At 45.8% G+C, this 19311-nt stretch overlaps 1 protein-coding gene across 3 annotated transcripts in view; it reads left to right on the top strand.

The window, feature by feature from the left end:
* The window catches only part of KLHL3 (kelch like family member 3), a 41290-nt gene extending 22567 nt beyond the window's left edge, over positions 1 to 18723 (top strand). For 2 of the 3 annotated variants that reach the window (XM_040573269.1, XM_040573272.1), the window contains 11 exons: positions 237 to 399; positions 3428 to 3537; positions 7962 to 8078; positions 9042 to 9191; positions 12123 to 12240; positions 13003 to 13200; positions 13991 to 14092; positions 15737 to 15865; positions 17405 to 17545; positions 17750 to 17893; positions 18079 to 18723. In XM_040573269.1, the coding sequence (XP_040429203.1) occupies positions 237 to 399; positions 3428 to 3537; positions 7962 to 8078; positions 9042 to 9191; positions 12123 to 12240; positions 13003 to 13200; positions 13991 to 14092; positions 15737 to 15865; positions 17405 to 17545; positions 17750 to 17893; positions 18079 to 18107 (1401 nt within the window). In that variant the 3' untranslated portion in view covers positions 18108 to 18723. The remainder of the gene's footprint in view (positions 1 to 236; positions 400 to 3427; positions 3538 to 7961; positions 8079 to 9041; positions 9192 to 12122; positions 12241 to 13002; positions 13201 to 13990; positions 14093 to 15736; positions 15866 to 17404; positions 17546 to 17749; positions 17894 to 18078) is intronic. The other variant, XM_040573270.1, reaches the window with a different exon arrangement.
* Positions 18724 to 19311: the final 588 nt, after the last annotated feature.

Genomic DNA, 19311 nt, shown 5'->3' with positions numbered 1-19311 from the left:
ACACAACTTGAAGTCCTTTGAGGAGAAGAGCTCTGCTCTCAGCCCATCACAATATAGCCATTTCCATCTCTGAGAATGGAAAATTCTGTGTATAAATACTGCTGAAACGTTAACCTTCTTTCTCACACCCCACAGTGATGTGTCCCTGTCTGGAGGGGGGTTGCATCTAACTCGTGCAAGTTGGGAATTAAACTTTCTCTGTTGCTATCTCCGATTTCCCTTTCTTGTTGTTCCAGGTTTTGTTGCCGGCTGCTAGCTTATTGCAGCTGATGGATGTTAGAAAAAACTGCTGTGACTTTCTTCAATCCCAGCTGCATCCCACGAACTGCCTTGGAATTCGAGCTTTCGCAGATGTGCATGCGTGTACCGAGCTGCTGCAGCAGGCAAATGCCTACGCAGGTGAGGAAAAGGTCGTCTGTTTGTCGAGGTAAACCTGCTTGCAGGTGCAGCAACTCATAGGCTGAGCAAGGTCAGTGTGTAGTGGTTGGTCTCGTCATGCTTCTAGTATTAGACCAGGAAAGGGAATATACTTTGTGTTGTAGACTTGTGACTTCTTGTAAAATTGTGAAATGTAGTTTGGTGGCAGGGAAATGCACAGAAGGTTTAAAAAGCAAAACACAAAAAATCCAACTGTACAATCCTCTGGATCCCAGCCTGCAAAATAGTTTCTTGGAGGGTTCCTAGTAAGCTGTTTGGCTTCCTGCTCCACAGCACGGTGTTGGAGTGCTGGTGTTCACCCATTGCCCTCTCAAAGGGTGTGCTGCCCTTTGAGTGCAGGAAGCAGTCGCTGGGGATTTGTGCACTCTAGGAATAACTGGCAGTGGGCAAAATTAAATCTTGTGGGTGGGAATGGGAACACTCAGCTAAAACAAATCGTCATGCAGTTTGAGCCTCTGATCTGTGGAGCAATGGTAGCTTACACCATGGGTAGATAAACTCTTATTTCCTTAATTCCTTGAGAGTGGGCGTGCTTGGTTGCAATAAGTAGGCGCAGGCAATGGCTGTCAGCATTCCTCGTCTGCGTTGTAAATGTAAAGCTGTTCCAAGTGGGCCCGTACTCCTAACTCCCCTGCACTTTCCAGTCTCCTCTGGGACAGTTGCCCTTGAACTCTGATCAGAATTTCTCTACTCAGTTTGTTTTTCTGCTTTTGTGTCTATTTATATAGGCAAAAATACACCTGCTCTCTCCCAGAGCACCTGCTCTGTCCTGCACCATTTTCCTGGGTATGTTTTTGTCCTTAATTGGACCATAAGTAGGCTCAGTGGAATAAAAATGTGCCCACCGAGTCCTCCCCTATTCTCCTGCAAATAAAAGTAAAACCTTTTTCAGCTGCTTTGGCTGTATTATCCCCTGGAGGAAAAGGTACCCTGGATGGAATGGTTAATTTTGTAAAGGCTTGCTTGTAATATCTCATTATCCTTGCTTCCAGGCCCTGTTTAATCTTTAACCCAACAAGCAGCGCATTCACTGTATATTTATTTGGTTGTTTGGCAATTAGAAAGTCTGCTTTGTTGTCTTATTGGCCTTCATAAGTCCCAGTTAGTACAGTAGCCCATGTAATGTTAATGGAACTCCATTAATAAAAATGCCATTAAAATTCTTTTCGCTATGTTGTTTATGTAACAGCATTAAACAAAGACAGAGGTCCCAGGCTCAAGAGCCCCTGCGTGCGTGAGCTCAGTTCCTTGAGAAGTGCTTGGTTCTGGCCAATGGATAACCTCAGTAGGTAGGGGAGCTGCCTTGATAGAAGCAGGCACAAGTTACTTTATTAAAATCAGTAAATATTTTTACTCGCTTCCAACAAATAGCAAGAGATCAAATATCTTTCTACTGCCAGATGCCAATCCAGAATGAACAGGAGATTGTGTCCAGAAGTCAGAGTGCATGCAGATTACTGTGGCGGGAGCATTTCCTGTTTTTCAAGTATTTAAGGCTAGAGTAGTTCATTAGATCTCATATGATTTCCAGCATAACACAGTATTAAGCTTTATTGATCTTTTTAATCAGAGCCTTTGGCTTAGCTGTGGTGTTTTTGGTCCCCATCAGACTAAAGGGGTCTGTGGCTGGGGAAGCCCAAGTGCCCTCTGCAGCAGTGGCATTGGTAAGGAGTTGTTCGGGCGAGATCTCCAAGGAGATACTCTTGGGAAGTTGTGCCAGCTTGTGTCCCTGCAGTGCTGTTTTTTGGCAGGAAAAGCACTTTGCAGAGATGAAATCAAAAGGCAGATCTTACTGCAGAGGGAGCTCTTTGGATATATGAGTCTGAACTTCTCAAAGCTAAAGGGGTTAGGGCTTGAAAAAAGCTGCTTCAGATCAAGTGGCTGACAATTGTGTTTCAGTCAAAGGTAAATGAGACATAGAAAATGGCAGGTGAGCTTAAATTGATGTGTATTTCTAAGAAATGCTAGGAAAACTAAAATTGTTCTCAACCAGCTAATGGCCATTTTGACCTAGAAATTCTTTCCTAGAAAGTAATTATTTCCTACTGCCCTTTGGTTAGGTGTAAAGCATGACAGATTTGATGATCCCTTTTGGGCTTGTGCTGCAAACTGAATTCTTCCAGTGTGGGATTACAGCCAGAGATGTGAATGGCTGTATTTTGTTTTCAGGTGGCTCCTGAAGTTACAGCATGGAGGAATTTGGAGGCAAAAAGGGAGAAGAAATGTGTATGGTTGCAGTCTGAGTAGGAAGAGGCAAGGCTGCCTGGGAAGATAGATGCTGAGGGTTTGGAAGAGGGGGAAGCTGAAATTTATATGTTTTTGGGGAAAAATAAAAAGTTGGAAGGGGAGAAAAACTGATCCCGTATGTGTGCGTGGGACGAGGCTTCCCTCTTGCCTATCTCTCTGTTATGTCCCTTCGTGCACACAGATTCAGCTGGGTGCTCTGGGAGCCTTCACTATTCACTGCTGGCTTGTGTGCACCAAACTGTGTTCGGCTGGTGCATGTTGAAAGTGGGCTTTGCTTGAAATAACTGCAAATATCAGACACCCTTGATGGAGCCTCTCATCTAAGTGTTGAGCAGATTTGCTTCTGAGTAGGTTGTTGAAATGGGCAAGAATTGAATCTCAAGGTAGCCAGGTTACTTACTGCTTTGGGAAGGTATCGACGCTTTTCTCAATTGCCACTAGTGATCATATCTGCCACTGGAAAGTATTTCGTGGCTTTGCAGAAAGTTAAGTTCCATTTTATGTTTTATTGCCATTTACAAAAGAGTCTCATGGAGCTTGTGTTACTTCAAATAACATCTCATTTCTTAGCCTCCTCTGAGACTATTTTCTTTTTGTTCGGCCATTCAGTTGCAGTGTGTTGTTTGTCTTGGTTGCCCAGAGCTGTAACGATAGCAGTTCTCTGAATGCTGTAGCCCTTCCATTGACTTAAAACATGGATTTCATTATAATTTTGTGTTCCCCTTTTTCATTTGTTGAACAGAGCAGCACTTTCCTGAGGTGATGCTAGGAGAAGAATTTCTTAGCCTTAGTCTGGACCAGGTTTGCAGTTTAATATCAAGTGACAAGCTCACAGTCTCCTCTGAAGAAAAGGTACAGTAAATCATATAGCAACAGTGAATTTAAGAATGCTGAATGTTTCTAGATATTACATTGGAAACTGTTCTCGTGTTATGCTCTTTAGGGGCCATTTTCTAACAGAGCTTACGAAAGGAGAATTTAAAATAGTGCAATTCCTTAAAATGACCTTCAATTGGTTGTTCTTCATAGGAAATAATGATTCTCAGATCTGTGTCTCTTCCAAAAGCCCTGGGGGACAGAACTGAATTCCAACTAGGAACCTCCCATCTGTTGTTGATGTAAAGCTCATATTACCTGTTGTAAAACCTCAAAAGTAGGTGAATTGCTCTAGGCCAGGGAGGAGTACTGCCTTCTGTTGCACCTTGAACAGAACGAGTAAAGGAGGTCCACAACTGAGAAGGAAGGAAACATTTTTCTAACATCATGAATATATATATATATTTATTTTTTTTTAATGGAAGAGGGAAATAAGGCACTGTTTTGGTTGTTTTGAGGCTGAAATGGCGAACCAACTCATGTTGTCTGTAGTCCCGGAAAGGGGCTCAAGCAGTGGTTGTGGCACTCAGGGAACTCCAGGTCCTCTTTGTCATGACCTGCAGCAGGTTTCTGGGCTGTGTGCTTCAAGTCTTCCCCTCTGAATCATCACTACAAGGAGGTGGACACCTGTAGAGGCTACAGAAGAGCTTGAAGGTCACTTGTCTTGTAACTTCAGGCCCCCAGTTTTGATGGGGTGGGGCTGGACCCTGGTGTGTTGGGTGCTGCTGTTGTGTCCTCAGCTGGCCAAGGTATGTGCACCCATCCTGCCCAGTCCATCCGTGCTGCAGATGTGCATGTGCTTGGGCCCATACGGGTCACGAAGCTTGCCAGGAAACCTGCAGCACACGAGGTGTGGATGCAGATACACTTTGTTCAGATCCACAGCCAGCAAACTGGGAGGCTCTGGGAGTGCGTTTCCGCAGGGCTTGGGCCAGTGTGGGTGTCTCGGTGGGGTGCTGCTCTGTGCCACACAGGCAGGGCCAAAAGGGAAAAAACAAATAGTGTGAACTCCCGGCAGAATTGCTTTGCGTGAACCAAGCCGTCTGCAAAGGGAAGTGCAAGTTTAGTAACCACTTTTTCCAGTCCTGTGCAGCATTGTTAAAAGGCTTTTATTGGCCTTGAGCCCAGAGAAATCAAAGTGTCTGCTCCCTCTTCTCAGCTTTATACAATCAAGCCAGAGTTTCTGTAGATGGTTCTAAAAGTTGAATATACAAGTCAGTGCAAGGAAATGGAAGCGTAAGCTGTACATTCAAAACAACAGCTACCAGTAACAGGAGATAGGCAGAGAATGGGATTTGAATATAAACGTGAAATATGTGCTGGAGTCCAAAGACCTGCTGAAAATTGAGGGCAGAGTGGTAGGCTGCTGCTTTGTATTAGCTTCGGTGTGACAGACGAGCAGTTTTCCTGACCTTTATTCTTCCTATCTGCTAATGCGTTTGGTGTGTATCTATATGTGCATTTCCACACACATTTATATGCGTGTGTGCATGACAGAGGATAACTGTTTTTCAGCAGTAAGATGTAGTAAGCAAGCAAATGCTACAAACATCTGAGGGTTAAATCGTCCCAACCAGACTTCGTGAGAGGCTTTCGGGCTCCTGTTCTTGCCATGTCCCATGTGTGCAGCCCATGAGCCAGGGCGTTCCCATCTCTCGGAGGTGGAAGAGCTACAGCTGAGTCCCAGCAGGGCCAGAAGGCAGCAAGCCCCAGAGGGCAGAGTTGCCCCTAATATGCTTCCAGACCAGGTGTGTGCCCAAAAGCTTGTACCGTCTCCCCTTCCTCTGCCACCCCCCAACTAATACTAATTGACCTAATAAAATGTATTCTTTACCTCAACAGATTTTGGCATAACAATATCCCTAGGCTACAAAACAATAACAATATTCCTTGACTACAAAAAATGGTTGCTGCCACAGAAATGATATAATTGTAAGATGACTACTCCGAGGAATTTTCCCCTTTAATCAGAGATTATTGTCCTTTCTATCCTTCTCCCCCTTGCTGTTGTCAGTCTCTGCAGTTGCACGGGTCCTTCTGGCCTAGGACAAAAGTTGGGTTTGGTCCATGGCTGCTCCTTTTGCTCTAGTTAAGTACTTTGAAGACAGCTTTATTGGTGCTTTCTGCACCTGACCTAATTTACTCTGTAATTATAGCAGTGTATGCAAGCAAGGAAAAACTATTAAAAAATCATGTTTGCTCATATTTACTAACTCTGAGTGAAATGGAGGGGCTTCCAGCCCTCAAGAAATGGCTTCTGCCAGCTCAGAATAGTGATGAAAAACTTCTGAGAGAGTTGGGATTTTTTATTTTGGGGACTTTACACAGAGCCCATTAATTGACCCATCCTAGCATGCAGTAGGAGCTGATGCAGAATTTGGTCCTCAGTGCTGGGAGCATCTCACAACTGGATTTTTCCCTGCAGAGGGAAAATGTTTTGTGAAAATGTATCAGTGTCTCAGATTCAGATTTTTTTTTTCCCCATTTCTTAAAATCAGAGCCAATAGGAGATGCCAGTGGGTGACTTTTAAAATTTCTGTTATTTTTGGAGTAGGCACAGCGGGGTAGTCAGCGTGTGCCTACCTCTGGAATGGTCTCCAGCGCTGCGGAGAGGGTTAATTCCTCATACCCACTGCTTTACCTCCCTTTAACGATTTTTCACTGTCATCTTGATCTGCAGCTGGATATATTCCAGTCCAGTGACCTGTTCTGCTGGTGCGGAAGAGGTTAATGAAAAGCATGTTTGTAGGCTAAACATTGCTTTATGCTCCTACCATGCTCATTTGCAATTAAAAATCTCTTAACAACCTAGTTTCCATTTTAAATGCCTTGTAGCTAAAGTGAAATAGTTTGTTTGTTTATTTATTTGTGCTTAAAAATACTTCAAGGTTCTGGAGTAGTTATTTTCCTCTGCGCTCGCTGGGGTTTGATTACAGGGCTCCCCGTTGCGTTGCTGAAATCCTTGCTGCAGCTTCCTGAATTCCAAGCAGTTCAGCAAGAGCGTTTGTTGGCATAGGAAATGAGGCTCCTGCTTTACTGCTGACTTGTTTTCTTAAGTGTATAGTTCAGCAAAGAGGAGGAAACCCCTTTGCACTCTGCCTCTCCTTTGTGCGAGGAAGCGGCCGTCGGTGCCTCCTGCAAATACATTTGCCGGCAACAACTGGGGACCGAGAGGCAGTGCCCTAGGTTCAAGTTAATGCTGTCAAATTACTGACCTTGGACTAAAGGAATGGTTTGCTGGGGGGGACTGGAAAGAAGGAAAAAATAGCTTTGCAAATTGGCCTGACCAGGCGGTGACCCCGGAGGGAAGTTGAAGCCAGGGGCCTGGGCTGGGCGCGCTGGGGCGAGGGGGCAGCGGCACCGCGGGCTGCGTGCGGGAGGGATGCACCCAGGCCCTCCCCAGTAACTGGAGAGCAGGATCGGTGGCATCATTTTGCGCGTAGGCACGAGTTAAGTGTCAGAATTTAATTCTGACTCTGTGAGGAAACTCCACCGCGAGGATCAATATCCTGCTGTGCAATATCTGAGACTGCACCACCCCCTTGCCTTTGTGCCTTTTCTCAGGAAGCCTTTTACGCTCCCAGTGACATTTTTAGGCCTTTCTTTGGGGAGGAGTGTGGCTGACAGTTATATAAGTGCGTGCATATTCATGCATGGATCATGTAGGACACTTCCGTACGCGTTTATCCGTTGCACAGGGCTCTCTGCTGCAGGGGGCTGTTTGTGCGCAGCGTGTCATGGAGCCAAAGTTTGGGTCCTTATCTGCGCGGGCTGCATCCAGAAATAAAACTACGTTTGGGCTCAGACCAGAAGTCCATCGTGCCCTTGTTTCCCTGTGGGAAGCGCAGCCCTGCCTGTAGTATCCGGGCATTTTGAGCGGTGAAATAAATGCAGCGCAGAGTGGGGTGAATCTGTCCTGTGGGTTTCTTGGGTTGGGGGGAACTGGTGCATGGATTAAATATGATGGTGGGGCAGCGACTTGCCATGAGAGCAGGCTCCTTCAGGAGGGGCAATCTTTCTTATCAGTAGTAATCGTTGTGGCTGATTTCATGAATAATGGCCACCGCAAATGTCAAAAGGCTAATTAAGTTTCCTGGCCGCCTTCCAGTACTCCTTACTGTACAAGAGGTGCATGATTGTCCTGGACACACGCTCAGCTCTGAGAGCGATACAGCACATCGAGATACGGAGTTGCTTATTAGCATGCACGGTCAGCTCGCCTCTTGGCTACTGTGGTGCTTGAGCTCTTTGCATACTGTCCTGACTTTTTCATCTGTTTGTTTGATAGGGATCTTGCATCTCCTTCCTTTGACATTGCGAAATCACAATGCTCCTGATTTTGGGAAGGTGACTGCAAGCCTGTTCTCTTTTGTACATTAATTGTATTTTTATCTGTGTAGGTCTTTGAAGCGGTTATTTCTTGGATAAATTATGAGAAGGAGTCTCGCTTAGAGCACATGGCTAAACTGATGGAGCATGTTCGCCTGCCCCTTTTGCCCAGAGATTATCTTGTACAGGTTAGTCTGCAAATAAGTAATTAATATTGCACTAAAGCTTATGGTAGCTCCTTGATCAATGTCTTGGCTCTTTGCTTCTGAGATGAGTATTTTGGCATGTAGCTCAGTCTGTAAACAGGAATAATGGAAAAACCGGGTGGAATCTGAAATCTGTGTGTGTGCACATGCATGCACACAGAAGCCTTCTTACAAAATGTGACCTGTGCTCTGCCTGGCAGTGCTGAGAGCTAAGCTCCTGCCAGTCTTGGTGGAAGCATTTAAAAGTAAATATCTCAGGATTTTTCACCCAGAAAATATTCAGGTCATGCTCTTACAGGGCTGTACAGTTTTTTCCCTAGTGCATGTGTGATAGTTTTGGCTTAAGAAGTGCTCTGTGCAGGAGCAGGATCTATGGAGGTAGGTCTGTGTGACTGGCAGGTGATACGTTGTCTGACTTAGAGATTGTTCTTGACAAGTTAATTCCTGGGATCTGGGCCTCGATAATGAGCCAAGAATCCACGAAGAAGAGGCTGGTGGGTTCTTTGACTGCTATGCTTTCAGCGTATGTCTAAAAAAAATCAACAATTGAAATAAAATTGATACACATGAGATGCACCCATGTCTGTCTCAGCTGTATCTTCTTATCCGGTAACAGATATTGCCTCTCCTTAAAAGTTCTTACTCAAATTATTTTGCACCCAAACTCCTGGTAAATTCTCCTGTGCTGAGATACTAGGTGTTTGACAGGGGGTGATAAAATAGAGGGAGAACTGCTGCTGTTTAGTGATACTCGAAGAAGGGGAGCCTGGATGTTAATGCATTTGTTTCTTCGGAAAGAACTGGCATTCTGTCTTCTGCATTTTCTGTGTTGGTGCTTCAGAAAAGAAGCTCTGGTTTCAGTGTGTTTACTGCAAAGCTCTCTTTTGACCCGAGATACCAAGTCCTTAACTTTAAATGATCTTTCATGTGTGTGCATGTTCTCAGACAGTTGAAGAAGAAGCTTTAATCAAAAATAACAACACGTGTAAAGACTTCCTTATCGAGGCCATGAAATACCATTTGCTTCCTCTGGATCAAAGGCAATTGATCAAGAATCCCAGAACGAAGCCAAGGACTCCTGTTAGCCTGCCAAAGGTAAGCTGAGTTCCCTTCCAAAAACAGGAGGGAAATGTCACTTCATGACACCTCTCACAGTATAACTGGTGGCGTTTTCTGTCTTTGAAAGGAGCTTATGTGCTTACCACAGTACTTTTACTAACTCCTAATTGTTTTGTTTTCAATTGCTCTGAGCCCATTAGAGGAAAGTCCGACAGCAGGATGTGTGTTGTATTTCCTATATATTATGGCCAGTCCTCAATCCTTTTGTTGGGTGAGCAGCCCAGGGGAAGGAACTGCTCGGAGAATGGGCCCTGTCTTTTTATAATTGGTGCTGCTTGGATACTAGGGGTTAATGGATGTGCAGCTATCATCTGCTGAGGCTGAGCAGGGCTGCAGACACAAGCAAAAATCAGCTGAGGTCAGATCTTAATACAGTCAATGAAGATAACAGGAGTTTACATCAGTATTGTTAAAGAGCAAAAGTCATTGATGTGGAAGGGGAGCGTGCCATCACCTGCTGGGGAAATCAGCTGGAAAAACGGATCTTGGTTGAATAATGCTACTCAATTCTTTGAATCGCTTTACTCCCTCTTCTGGTATTGCCTATACCCACTGAGGATGTATAATTAAGTTTGATAAACGAGAAGCCCACAGAGGAAGCAGTATCTCTGCTCCCAAGGACAAGGCTCTGCTCTCAAAACATTTTGTGAGCCCCGAGTGGTTTGGGGAGCGACTGTTGCTCCTGGAGCTATGGCCTGAGGATCAGTGACCCGCGGTAACAGCGGCTGCAGGCAGCTGCCTGGAGAGCTGCTGAGATTTCTGCGGGTTCCTAGTGCTGTGGTGGAGCCCTGCTGGGGAGGATCACCATCGGTGCCTGTCATTTTTCTGTCTCCTTAATCAGAAGGCAGGAAAGCAGGAAACAACAGCAACCAGACATGTGAGCAGGAAGTCTGAAGCAAATTTCAATAGACTCAAAGCAGCTACTGAATAAATAATCCTTGTTACTCCCTGCGTTTGTCCCAGAGGCATGTGATGCTCTGGCCTCTGCTTTGTTAGTGAGGAGAAAATGACAACAGAAACTGTTTAACCCATGCCCCAGAGATAAATGCAGTTCATCACCAGACTGTCACTGAAGTTATTAACAAGCTTTTCAGAGATTGTAGGATGTCAAAACCATACTGTGTTATTTTTCTAAGGACAAATAATAGGGAGCCTGTTCTGTGGCATCGTGTATGAGATCTGTGCTATGAGGGAGTGTTCAGATGTTCAGCTGCTGAAAGGTTTGTCAAGAAATTGCAGTTCTGTAGAGCATGTCAGTGTGTTGTCTATTCTACCTGCTCGTACTGAAGTGACGTTGGTAGAAGATAGCTTCGGGGGTTTCATGAAGGGCCACGTAACCCTTTGTCAAGGACTAAAGAAGTTAAGGATGAAAAATGAACAGTGATCGAGTGACTGCAGAGGTTCTCAACATATTCTTTAGCATGACCTGAGTACAAACCCAAATTTTCTGTGGGTCTGTTCTCCCTTCTTTTTAACTGTAAAGAGATGGGAGAAGGTGCTGATCTTCCAGCAGTCCAGGTGCTGAGAGTCTGAGCTCATCTGTTGGTCTTGCTGTGAAATCTCTCAAGTCTGTAATTGTTTGAAGTTCTGTAGCTTTCCATGGGAGACTGTTACACAATTAGTAGTTAGACTGCTAACTTGGACTGAATTTGCTTTCTAAGGTCGTGTTTTCATCTTTCTAGATCAAACAGTTCACTGTTTTCATACTCGTGCAATACTTCAGACGGTTGTCTGGCCCTGTGCTTTTAAAGCAGCTGTGGTGGGGGTTGAGCTCCATACCTGAGTGACCTCAGGTGTTGATCTTATCCCCTCAGCTACCCGCAGGCGCCTTGCAGAGGCTAAAGCCAGTATCGTCTATGACTATATTTGAAGCCCGCTTATCTCACTTCCAGCTCCTCGGCCTTGTAAAAATCGCGTTGTCTTGGGCAGTGTTTGCTCCTGCTGTTCCCTGTGATAAGGGAACGAATCCTCCTTTTCCATAGCTGTGGAGGGGCAGAAGGAAACGTGTTCAGAACAAAGTACAGGTAGAGACATTTGTAAATGCTGGAGGTTCGGAAGCTGCCTGTGCATGTGCCGGTGGGCTGCCCTCGAGCTGAGAGCCCCTGGCTGCTGGTGGCAGGCAGGACAGATCTGGGAAGGAGCACACTGCACGTGGTCCACGTCTTCTTGTTTTCCCCCAGTGTCCGCTGATTTCTGTTGCTAGAAATGGGGATTGGGTCTAGGTGGGCTCTTAGACGGACCCAGCAGAGGATTTCTTATGCCCCTGAGATTTGCTGTTGATTACCTTCACGTAGATTTTTCGCTTCCCTAATGTGAAGAATTTAAGGCTTAATTACTAGATTTGCATCAACACACGTTGGAGCCAAAGGCCCTAATGAAGCTGACAAATCACTTCCTTCAGCAGTCCAGCATCCCTGGGTCTTAATAGTCCTGATTTCCCCAAGTGTCATCTTCCCTGCAGGTGGCAATACAGCTGTCAGGTTTTATTTGCTAAGTGGCATCGATTATTTTTAGCACCACCATGGAGATAATGACTAAAGAGTGGGCTGGCTGTGGAAGTTACGCTGGAATCTTCTTCACTTAAAAATACTTGTGCAGTGAGCCTTACACGCACGGTGGTACAAAGCAATTCTGTGTTTCGGGGGGAAATAGGGCAGGTTGCCCACTCCGGAAACAGTGAGGAAGGGTTAATGGGGGCTGCCACACTTAGTTTGCATTAAAAGGTAGGTAGTTTTATTCCCCAAGAATAGAACTGACTTAAATAACCCTCTCTGCGGAGGCTTTTGGTGGCCTTGCAGTGTTTAGGTGGCAGGTGCTCTAGACCAGGTTGTGCTGATGGTTTCTTTTCAGAGAGCAGCTGCCTGGGCTGATGTCTGAGGTGTCCCAGCTCTCATCTTCCCTCTCCAGGTGATGATTGTGGTGGGCGGGCAAGCGCCCAAAGCCATTCGCAGTGTGGAGTGCTATGATTTTGAGGAGGAACGGTGGGATCAGGTCGCTGAGCTTCCTTCCCGGAGATGCAGAGCAGGTAATGGGAACTTACAGCCTTCTTCATTTTCCCAGTGCAGCTCTTCAGGGCTGGACAGTTGTGTTCTCAATCCCTTAGGAGTTGGACTTGATGATCCTTATGGGTCCCTTCCAACTCGGGATATTCTATGATTCCGCCTTCCTCTCTGCCCCCAGCCTCAAACAGCTCTTTGCCATTCCTTCTCCTCCGTCGTTATGCACGTGTCCTTCACATTCAGGTGGATATCCCGCTTTTATAGGGGTTGTTTCTGCCTGTCCCCTTGCTTCATCATCTCTTTCTCCTGGTTGTTCCTCTATCCGTTTCCCCTCCTCCTCCTGTTCCACTGGCCGTGGAAGCCCACAGGCATCCAGTTTTCCTTGCTGGTTTCCTAGTGAAAATCACAGGAGCTGAGTCAGGCCCTCGGTGTGCTTACAGGATGATGGAGACTGGATCTGTAAGCTGAGTGTTCATCTGAAGACATGCGAGATGGATGTGAATGTGGATCACCATTTGGTATCCTCTCTGACTCAGAAAAACCTTTCATTCAGATCTGAAATCCATCTGTGCCTTATGTTGCTGTGTGTTTATGTGCATTTCACTATCCTTATGACATATGTATTTTATCATGCTCAGCTCCAGAGCTCCTAACCTGCAGAAAATGCTCCAGACTTGCACACGTTCTGCTCTTCCCTGCTGTCTTACACACCCTGGCAGACATCTGATGATACTTGGTTCCTAACATGTTTGTAAAACCTGCATAAAATCCCTCTGCTCTTTTACCAGGTGTTGTATTTATGGCTGGCAATGTTTATGCTGTCGGGGGCTTTAACGGGTCGCTAAGGGTGCGCACGGTCGATGTGTATGACGGCGTGAAGGACCAGTGGACCTCCATAGCCAGCATGCAGGAAAGACGAAGCACTTTAGGCGCAGCTGTGCTCAACGATCTCCTGTATGCAGTGGGCGGCTTTGATGGCAGCACAGGTAGGTGACTGAACAGAAACCAGGCAGTGCCTGATCCAAAACAATGTTTTCAGAGTCCCCAGCAAAGTTTGCAGAGCTTTAGTGAGGCTCCAGAGCAATTTCTCTATGGAGAATGAGCCAGAGACTGGGCATATTGTGTTATACCTAACCATATGCTCACTCTGACCCTTCAGTAATTGCAGAATGTCACACCAAGGCTTTTTTCCTGTAGTGATACGGTTCTTTCAGTCTTGTTCTTTATGCGAACATTCTTACTCTGTTCTTAAAAGAGGGATTTTTCCCAGTTTTAGTTAAAATTTGTGCAACATGAATGAAATGTGAACAAGGCGTTTTATGGGGTATGTGCGTCTGGGAGTGAGTTTGGCATAAATGGCGTGTTTAGATTCACACCTCTGCTGTAGAGCTTTGCCACTTGGTTTAGCCTTAAACTGACTATCTCAGCTGGTGATGAGTACAATACAACAGGGTCTGGGGTAATTTTTAAACCTTTGTGTGGACATTTTATAATGCTTGAAAGAATGTGACTTTTGGGCTTGGAATCTGGACTCTGCTCCACTTTGGTGTCCCGGGACAGGGTCTATGTGATAACAATTTTTCCAGCTGCTGGAGAAGTGGCGTTAACATGCTGGCCCCGGTCCGAAAGGAAAGGGACTGCAAAATTGGGTTGTAGGAGTGTGGGGGGAATTACAGGCTGGGGAGGAGGTAGAAGGCAGATGAAAAGTGCAACACCAATCTTTTTCTCTTCTCTTTTTTTTTAATTAGAAAACCTGTGTATCCCCTTTTTAACTAGGTCTGGCATCAGTTGAGGCCTATAGCTATAAAACCAATGAGTGGTTTTTTGTGGCTCCCATGAACACAAGAAGAAGCAGTGTTGGAGTTGGAGTTGTGGAGGGTAAGAAAATCAGCAGCCATTTCCATCAAGCAAATGTTACTGCGTCAAACGGGGGCCTGAATGGTTAAGTGCAATAGGAAGCAACTGCAGGATCTGTTCTTTAAGTTGTCTTCAGTTGGTAAAGATTTATTATATATGACATAATCTTTGTAGCTTTTTCCATTCTTCTGATCTTGGTGAAAAATCGTGTGTAGCTTTCCAAGAACCTCAGGCCTGTATGAGACCAGCCCATGCCTTCTGTGCGTGCCATTAGGTGTGTGCCGGTTTCTTTGAATCTTATTCTTCTTGAGCTGCTGCTGGTTGATAAAAGCAAACTGTTATGCAGTGTACACTGTTGCCATCAGCAGACAGTGTGTGGATAAAGCACCCATTGCAGAAAATCTGCTCAGCAAGAGAACAGGAGCATAGTTCATCCCACAGCCCAAGCTGGTGGTTTGGCAGGAATACTAAAACCTGTGTTTATTGACATCAGGCTTTCAGGCATGCATGGCATAATTTAGTTGGGTTCGTAAATGACCAGGGACTGACGATAGCAAATGTTGATACTGCGGCAGCCTGGGAATGAAGTAGGCGAGGTGAGCAGGGAGGGCGCTTTGAGGATCGCAGCAGCAGCTGTTGGCACGTATGTGTCAGCACCCAGCTTGAACGAGCTGGAACTGAGCAACTTGGTTTGGATCCAGGAGAAGGAGCAATTTAGATAGGAACCTTTTGCTTCCTTTAGCAAAATCAGTTCTGAAGCAAACGAAATGTTTTGTTTGACCTTATCTTTAGCATGGCATAACAGTTTCCAATTAGTACGGTGTGGAGCAGGCAACAGCACAGGAGGAGCACAGTTGCAAACATCTGATGATCACAGCCCGAGGCGGCTGTGAGTGGAGCTGTGTACAAAGTTGGTAGGTGATAAAGGAAGACGAGGAGAGCGTATGAGTCAGGTCTGTGAACAAGGTTTTTGGTGTAGCATCAGTCTTGTTTCGTGTATGGTGTAGTCCCATGACATCTGATTATGCTTTTATATTCTCATGAGGTAGCTGTTGTCCAGGTTTCACTGAGTTGAGTTGCAGGGGGGATAAACATACCGTGCTGTGAAGGTCTCCTGGGATTTCTTCTGTCTTAAGATCACTTGGCACGAGTAAACAGGCTGGCCTCAGCTGTACTAGCAGCATTGGTTTGTTTTGATTTGGCCCAGAATCTTCAAAATTGGGTCTAGGTTTCCATGGAGGTATTATATTAAGAAGCTATTGTGTATTTATTGCTCATGTGATATTGTAATTAATGTACAGTATCGACCTTTGACAGCTCACCTTGCTATGTGGCACCTGAACAGGAGGAAACGCTTGATCAGCAGAACGTGCTTTGATATTAACTCTTCTCCAGGGCCAACAAGTCATTTGGAAAACCCTCTGGGCTTTTGGCTTCTAATTAAGCTGCTGTTGTGATGTTTCCTTGACTTAGTTGACAGCTTTTACAGCTTTAAAACCAGGCCTGCCTGTCTGTGAGTCTACTTCAGATCCTTTCAATAGGGTTTTCCCCAGACATGCCAGCAGGTTTGGGCAGGTCTCCCAGGGCCTCAGCAAGGATCTGTCCTCACTCGAGGCTGTCAGTCGTAGCCGTAAAGCTAATAATGCCCATGTCTTTCTTTTCCAGGTAAGCTCTATGCCGTGGGCGGTTACGATGGAGCATCCCGTCAGTGCCTTAGTACCGTAGAGCAGTACAACCCTGCCACGAACGAATGGACCTACGTAGCTGACATGAGCACTCGGCGCAGTGGTGCAGGTACTGGCTCCAAGATGTGTTCTTAAAAGTGGATAATCACTGGGCTCTCCTCTGTTCATGGAAAGGAAGGAAAAGTATGCTTCAGTATTGCTGGGTTGGCAAGTGCAACCTGTTATCCACCCCCTCCTGATGAGGAGAAGAGCCATAATTGCTTGGAAGCTCTCAGCAGCTCTTCTGACTTCATTAAAATCTGCCAAATTGAAATTAATTTCTAGATTAATGAAATAATGTTCAGTGTTTCTAAGTAGCTTTTCTAACAGATGCATCTCACTTGTAAGCAGAGAGTCGTCTTTCCAAATTGCCAGCTGCAGGCTTAGCCAGGGACTGGAAAGTCAAGCTGCTCTGCCTTCTCTTTGCTGTCGTTTGGGGGTTGTCAGGTGGATTTTCCTTCTGGATCTTCCCTGATTCTCCTGGTGCAGCACATCTGCACTGGCTGACCTGCAGACCAAGTCAAGGCAACAGAATTAAACTCAAATGGCCCCTGCTAAAACTTTTTTTTGTATCCTTGCTGGCTGGAAAAAAGGATTGGATTGTAGTCTTGATGCCTGTACTGAGGTAGACTTCGGTGAGTTTTCTTTGCTCAAAGCACTCTGCTCTGAGCACTGCTTTGTGAGCACAGCTACGAGTGGCAAGGTTAGTGTTACGAATGCTCTTCCTTGCCTGCCAAGTAGCCTTACAGTTTGCTTTTCCCAAACTGAAAGGTGAGCACATCAAGGCCTGGTTGTGACCCAAGTGCACAGCACTTGCCCCTCCAGCAGGCACCGGGGAGGGGCTGATAATGACACCAAAAGCAATGATTTGAGCTGTCGTACAGCTCGGTGAAGGAAATCCGTGCTCGGAGCTCCCGGCATTGCCGTCCTCATGCTGACATCTAGCGGAGGAGAGGACGAGCGTCCCCAAATCCCGGCGGTGGCCCCAGTGCAGGCAGTGCTGGAGGGAATGGCAGTCCTCTCCCGGCAGGGATGGCCACTCTGCCTGTGCCCCTGTCTCACTACACAGGGAGGCTTTTCAGGTGGAGAAGCCTTAGAGTGTTTACTTGATTAGATTAGCTTATGGACTTCTTAAAGTATTAAATTGTTGTTAAAAGCTGAATATAGTCAAATGCCAAGTGGCACAAAGGCAACCGGAAGAGCAGAAATAGAGCTGCTGGAAATGGCCATCAGATTAAAAGCAAGTTTGCCCCATGGCAGAAAATGTCAGGCAGGTGGGGATGAAGATGGCAGCTCTCTGGAAGGCAAAGGGAAGAGAGAGCGAGTCAGTCTAAAGAAATGAAATAAATGTGGAAGAATGTTGTGAGACTGAGATCTGAGAAGGGGCTCAGCCCTGGAAGACAGGGCATCTTCCAGGATTACTGCACAACCCTGCCGTACCTGCAGCTTGGCAGCTGAGTGGAGAGTTGTTTATGTGCTGGGTGGTATTGAGACACATGTAGTGTTTTGGAAATGCCTTGGAGAGGCTCAGGGAATACCCAGTAGCAGATCCAGGGACTTGCAACCGCTTCCTCTATATGTTTGGCTAACGCTGGGCTCTGTTTGGCAGGTGTTGGTGTTCTCAGCGGGCTGCTATACGCCACCGGGGGGCACGACGGTCCCCTAGTCAGGAAGAGCGTGGAAGTCTATGATCCAGGAACAAACACCTGGAAGCAAGTAGCAGACATGAATATGTGTAGAAGAAATGCAGGTAACCACAATAAACCTTTCTGCGGTGCTTAGTTGGAGTTGTCTGTGGTTTTTAATGTGACTGTTGTGCTATAAGTAATCAATATTGCAAAAAAGTAATAAAAATGGAAGATGAGGTATCTGCTAGGGAATGAATCAAAACATGGCAGGCAATGTCATGGGGGAGAAGTTAGCCCACGTCTAACTGTCTGCACTCTGCTTTGAGGTGTGTGTGCAGTGAATGGTCTCCTCTACGTGGTGGGAGGAGATGATGGTTCCTGCAACTTGGCCTCTGTGGAGTACTACAACCCCATCACGGACAAGTGGACGCTACTGCCAACCAGCATGAGCACGGGGAGGAGTTACGCAGGTAAATAGTCTGCGGGAGACATGACTGTGAGGCCATTCATAAGCTTGAGGTCTGTGCCTTCTGAAGCTTAAATATTAAATTTGTGTGTGCTTTATGTGGCCTAGGTTTTGCAGCATGTTCTTAGCCACATTGCAACCCAGGAGTTGCTCCTATGATAACTGTGTGTCTGCCCCTTCTTAAAACAGGTGTGGCTGTGATTCACAAACCATTGTGACACACAATGAAGCCAATGCGAGGAGCAGAAGTGAAGTGGATCCAGCTAGGTGGTGTTGGGAAGATGACTGAGCTCTGACTTGACCCATCTCATTGCTGTTACAGTCTTCGCATGACAAGTGATACGTTACAAACATCATCTGCTCTGCAGTGGAGTGCTTAGCAAAGTGAAAATCCCTCTGGGGACGTGTTCCATGCTAGACACGAGGTGTTGCTTGTTATATGTGGTGCAATCAACTGTTTTTCTCAATGGCTTGTGTCATGAGATAAAGACTGTGCTTTGAACTGCAGGCACTGAATTTCTTGTGTGAAACAAAATTGCTACGTTTGGGCATGTGAGTAAAAAATGAACACTTCTGGATTTCTTCACTACTGACGCTCCGTTCACATTATTGGTTGAACTATTTGCTCACTGTGCCTGGAGGGTGGACTTTACTACTGACAGTGGAAACTTCTGAGTACCAACTGAGAAAAGCAGTCAGCAGAAACGGACTGGAACAGGGTGCTCTGGCTTGAGTGTGACGCTGTCTCAGTCATATGTTTGTGTATGCCACTGGACTACTGTATGTATCCCTGAAATACTTGTCGTATGGTGGAAATAAATACCATGTGATTTTTCTACTTGCCATGAATGATGTTTCCTGTACATGCTGGGACCTCCCGGGCTCTGTCTTCACTGGGGCTGACGTCTCAGCAACTCCACCACACAAAACATCTCAACCCCAGAAAGTGTGCTGCTCTGACATGGTTTATTGCTCCTGTGAAACAAATACTGCTTGAATAGAAACTATTCCTTACCCCCGTGTTTTCCTAGTGTTGCCAGCTGTGCTGAAAGCCCCAGTTCTAACTCTGTCCAGCGTTTCAATGCCATTTCATAATAGAGCATTTATGTGTCAAAAGAAATACCTTGCAGTGCCATTAATGTAGACACCACGTGCAATGAGAACCCTCTGCCTCCCAAGTACTGATTAATGAGCAAGGTAAAGTACCTGCAATGTCTTAATGCTTCCAGAGTATGGAGATCTCACTAATCGCTGTCATTGTAACAGGTATTTTAATCTTGCTTGTACTGAAGGTGTTCTGTTAGTACATAGATTTTATAAGATTACTCAAAACAGAAAAATCTAGATCCAGCTATGTTGTAGTTGTCTTGTTTACATCCTGAATTCTTAGTTTTCTGTCTGAGAGGATATTTGGCTTTCAAG

Source organism: Cygnus olor, chromosome 14, assembly GCF_009769625.2.
Source record: "Cygnus olor isolate bCygOlo1 chromosome 14, bCygOlo1.pri.v2, whole genome shotgun sequence".
Taxonomy (NCBI): Eukaryota; Metazoa; Chordata; class Aves; order Anseriformes; family Anatidae; genus Cygnus; species Cygnus olor.
Note: the sequence above shows the minus strand (reverse complement) of the source record. Positions and strands in the feature narration are given on the sequence as shown.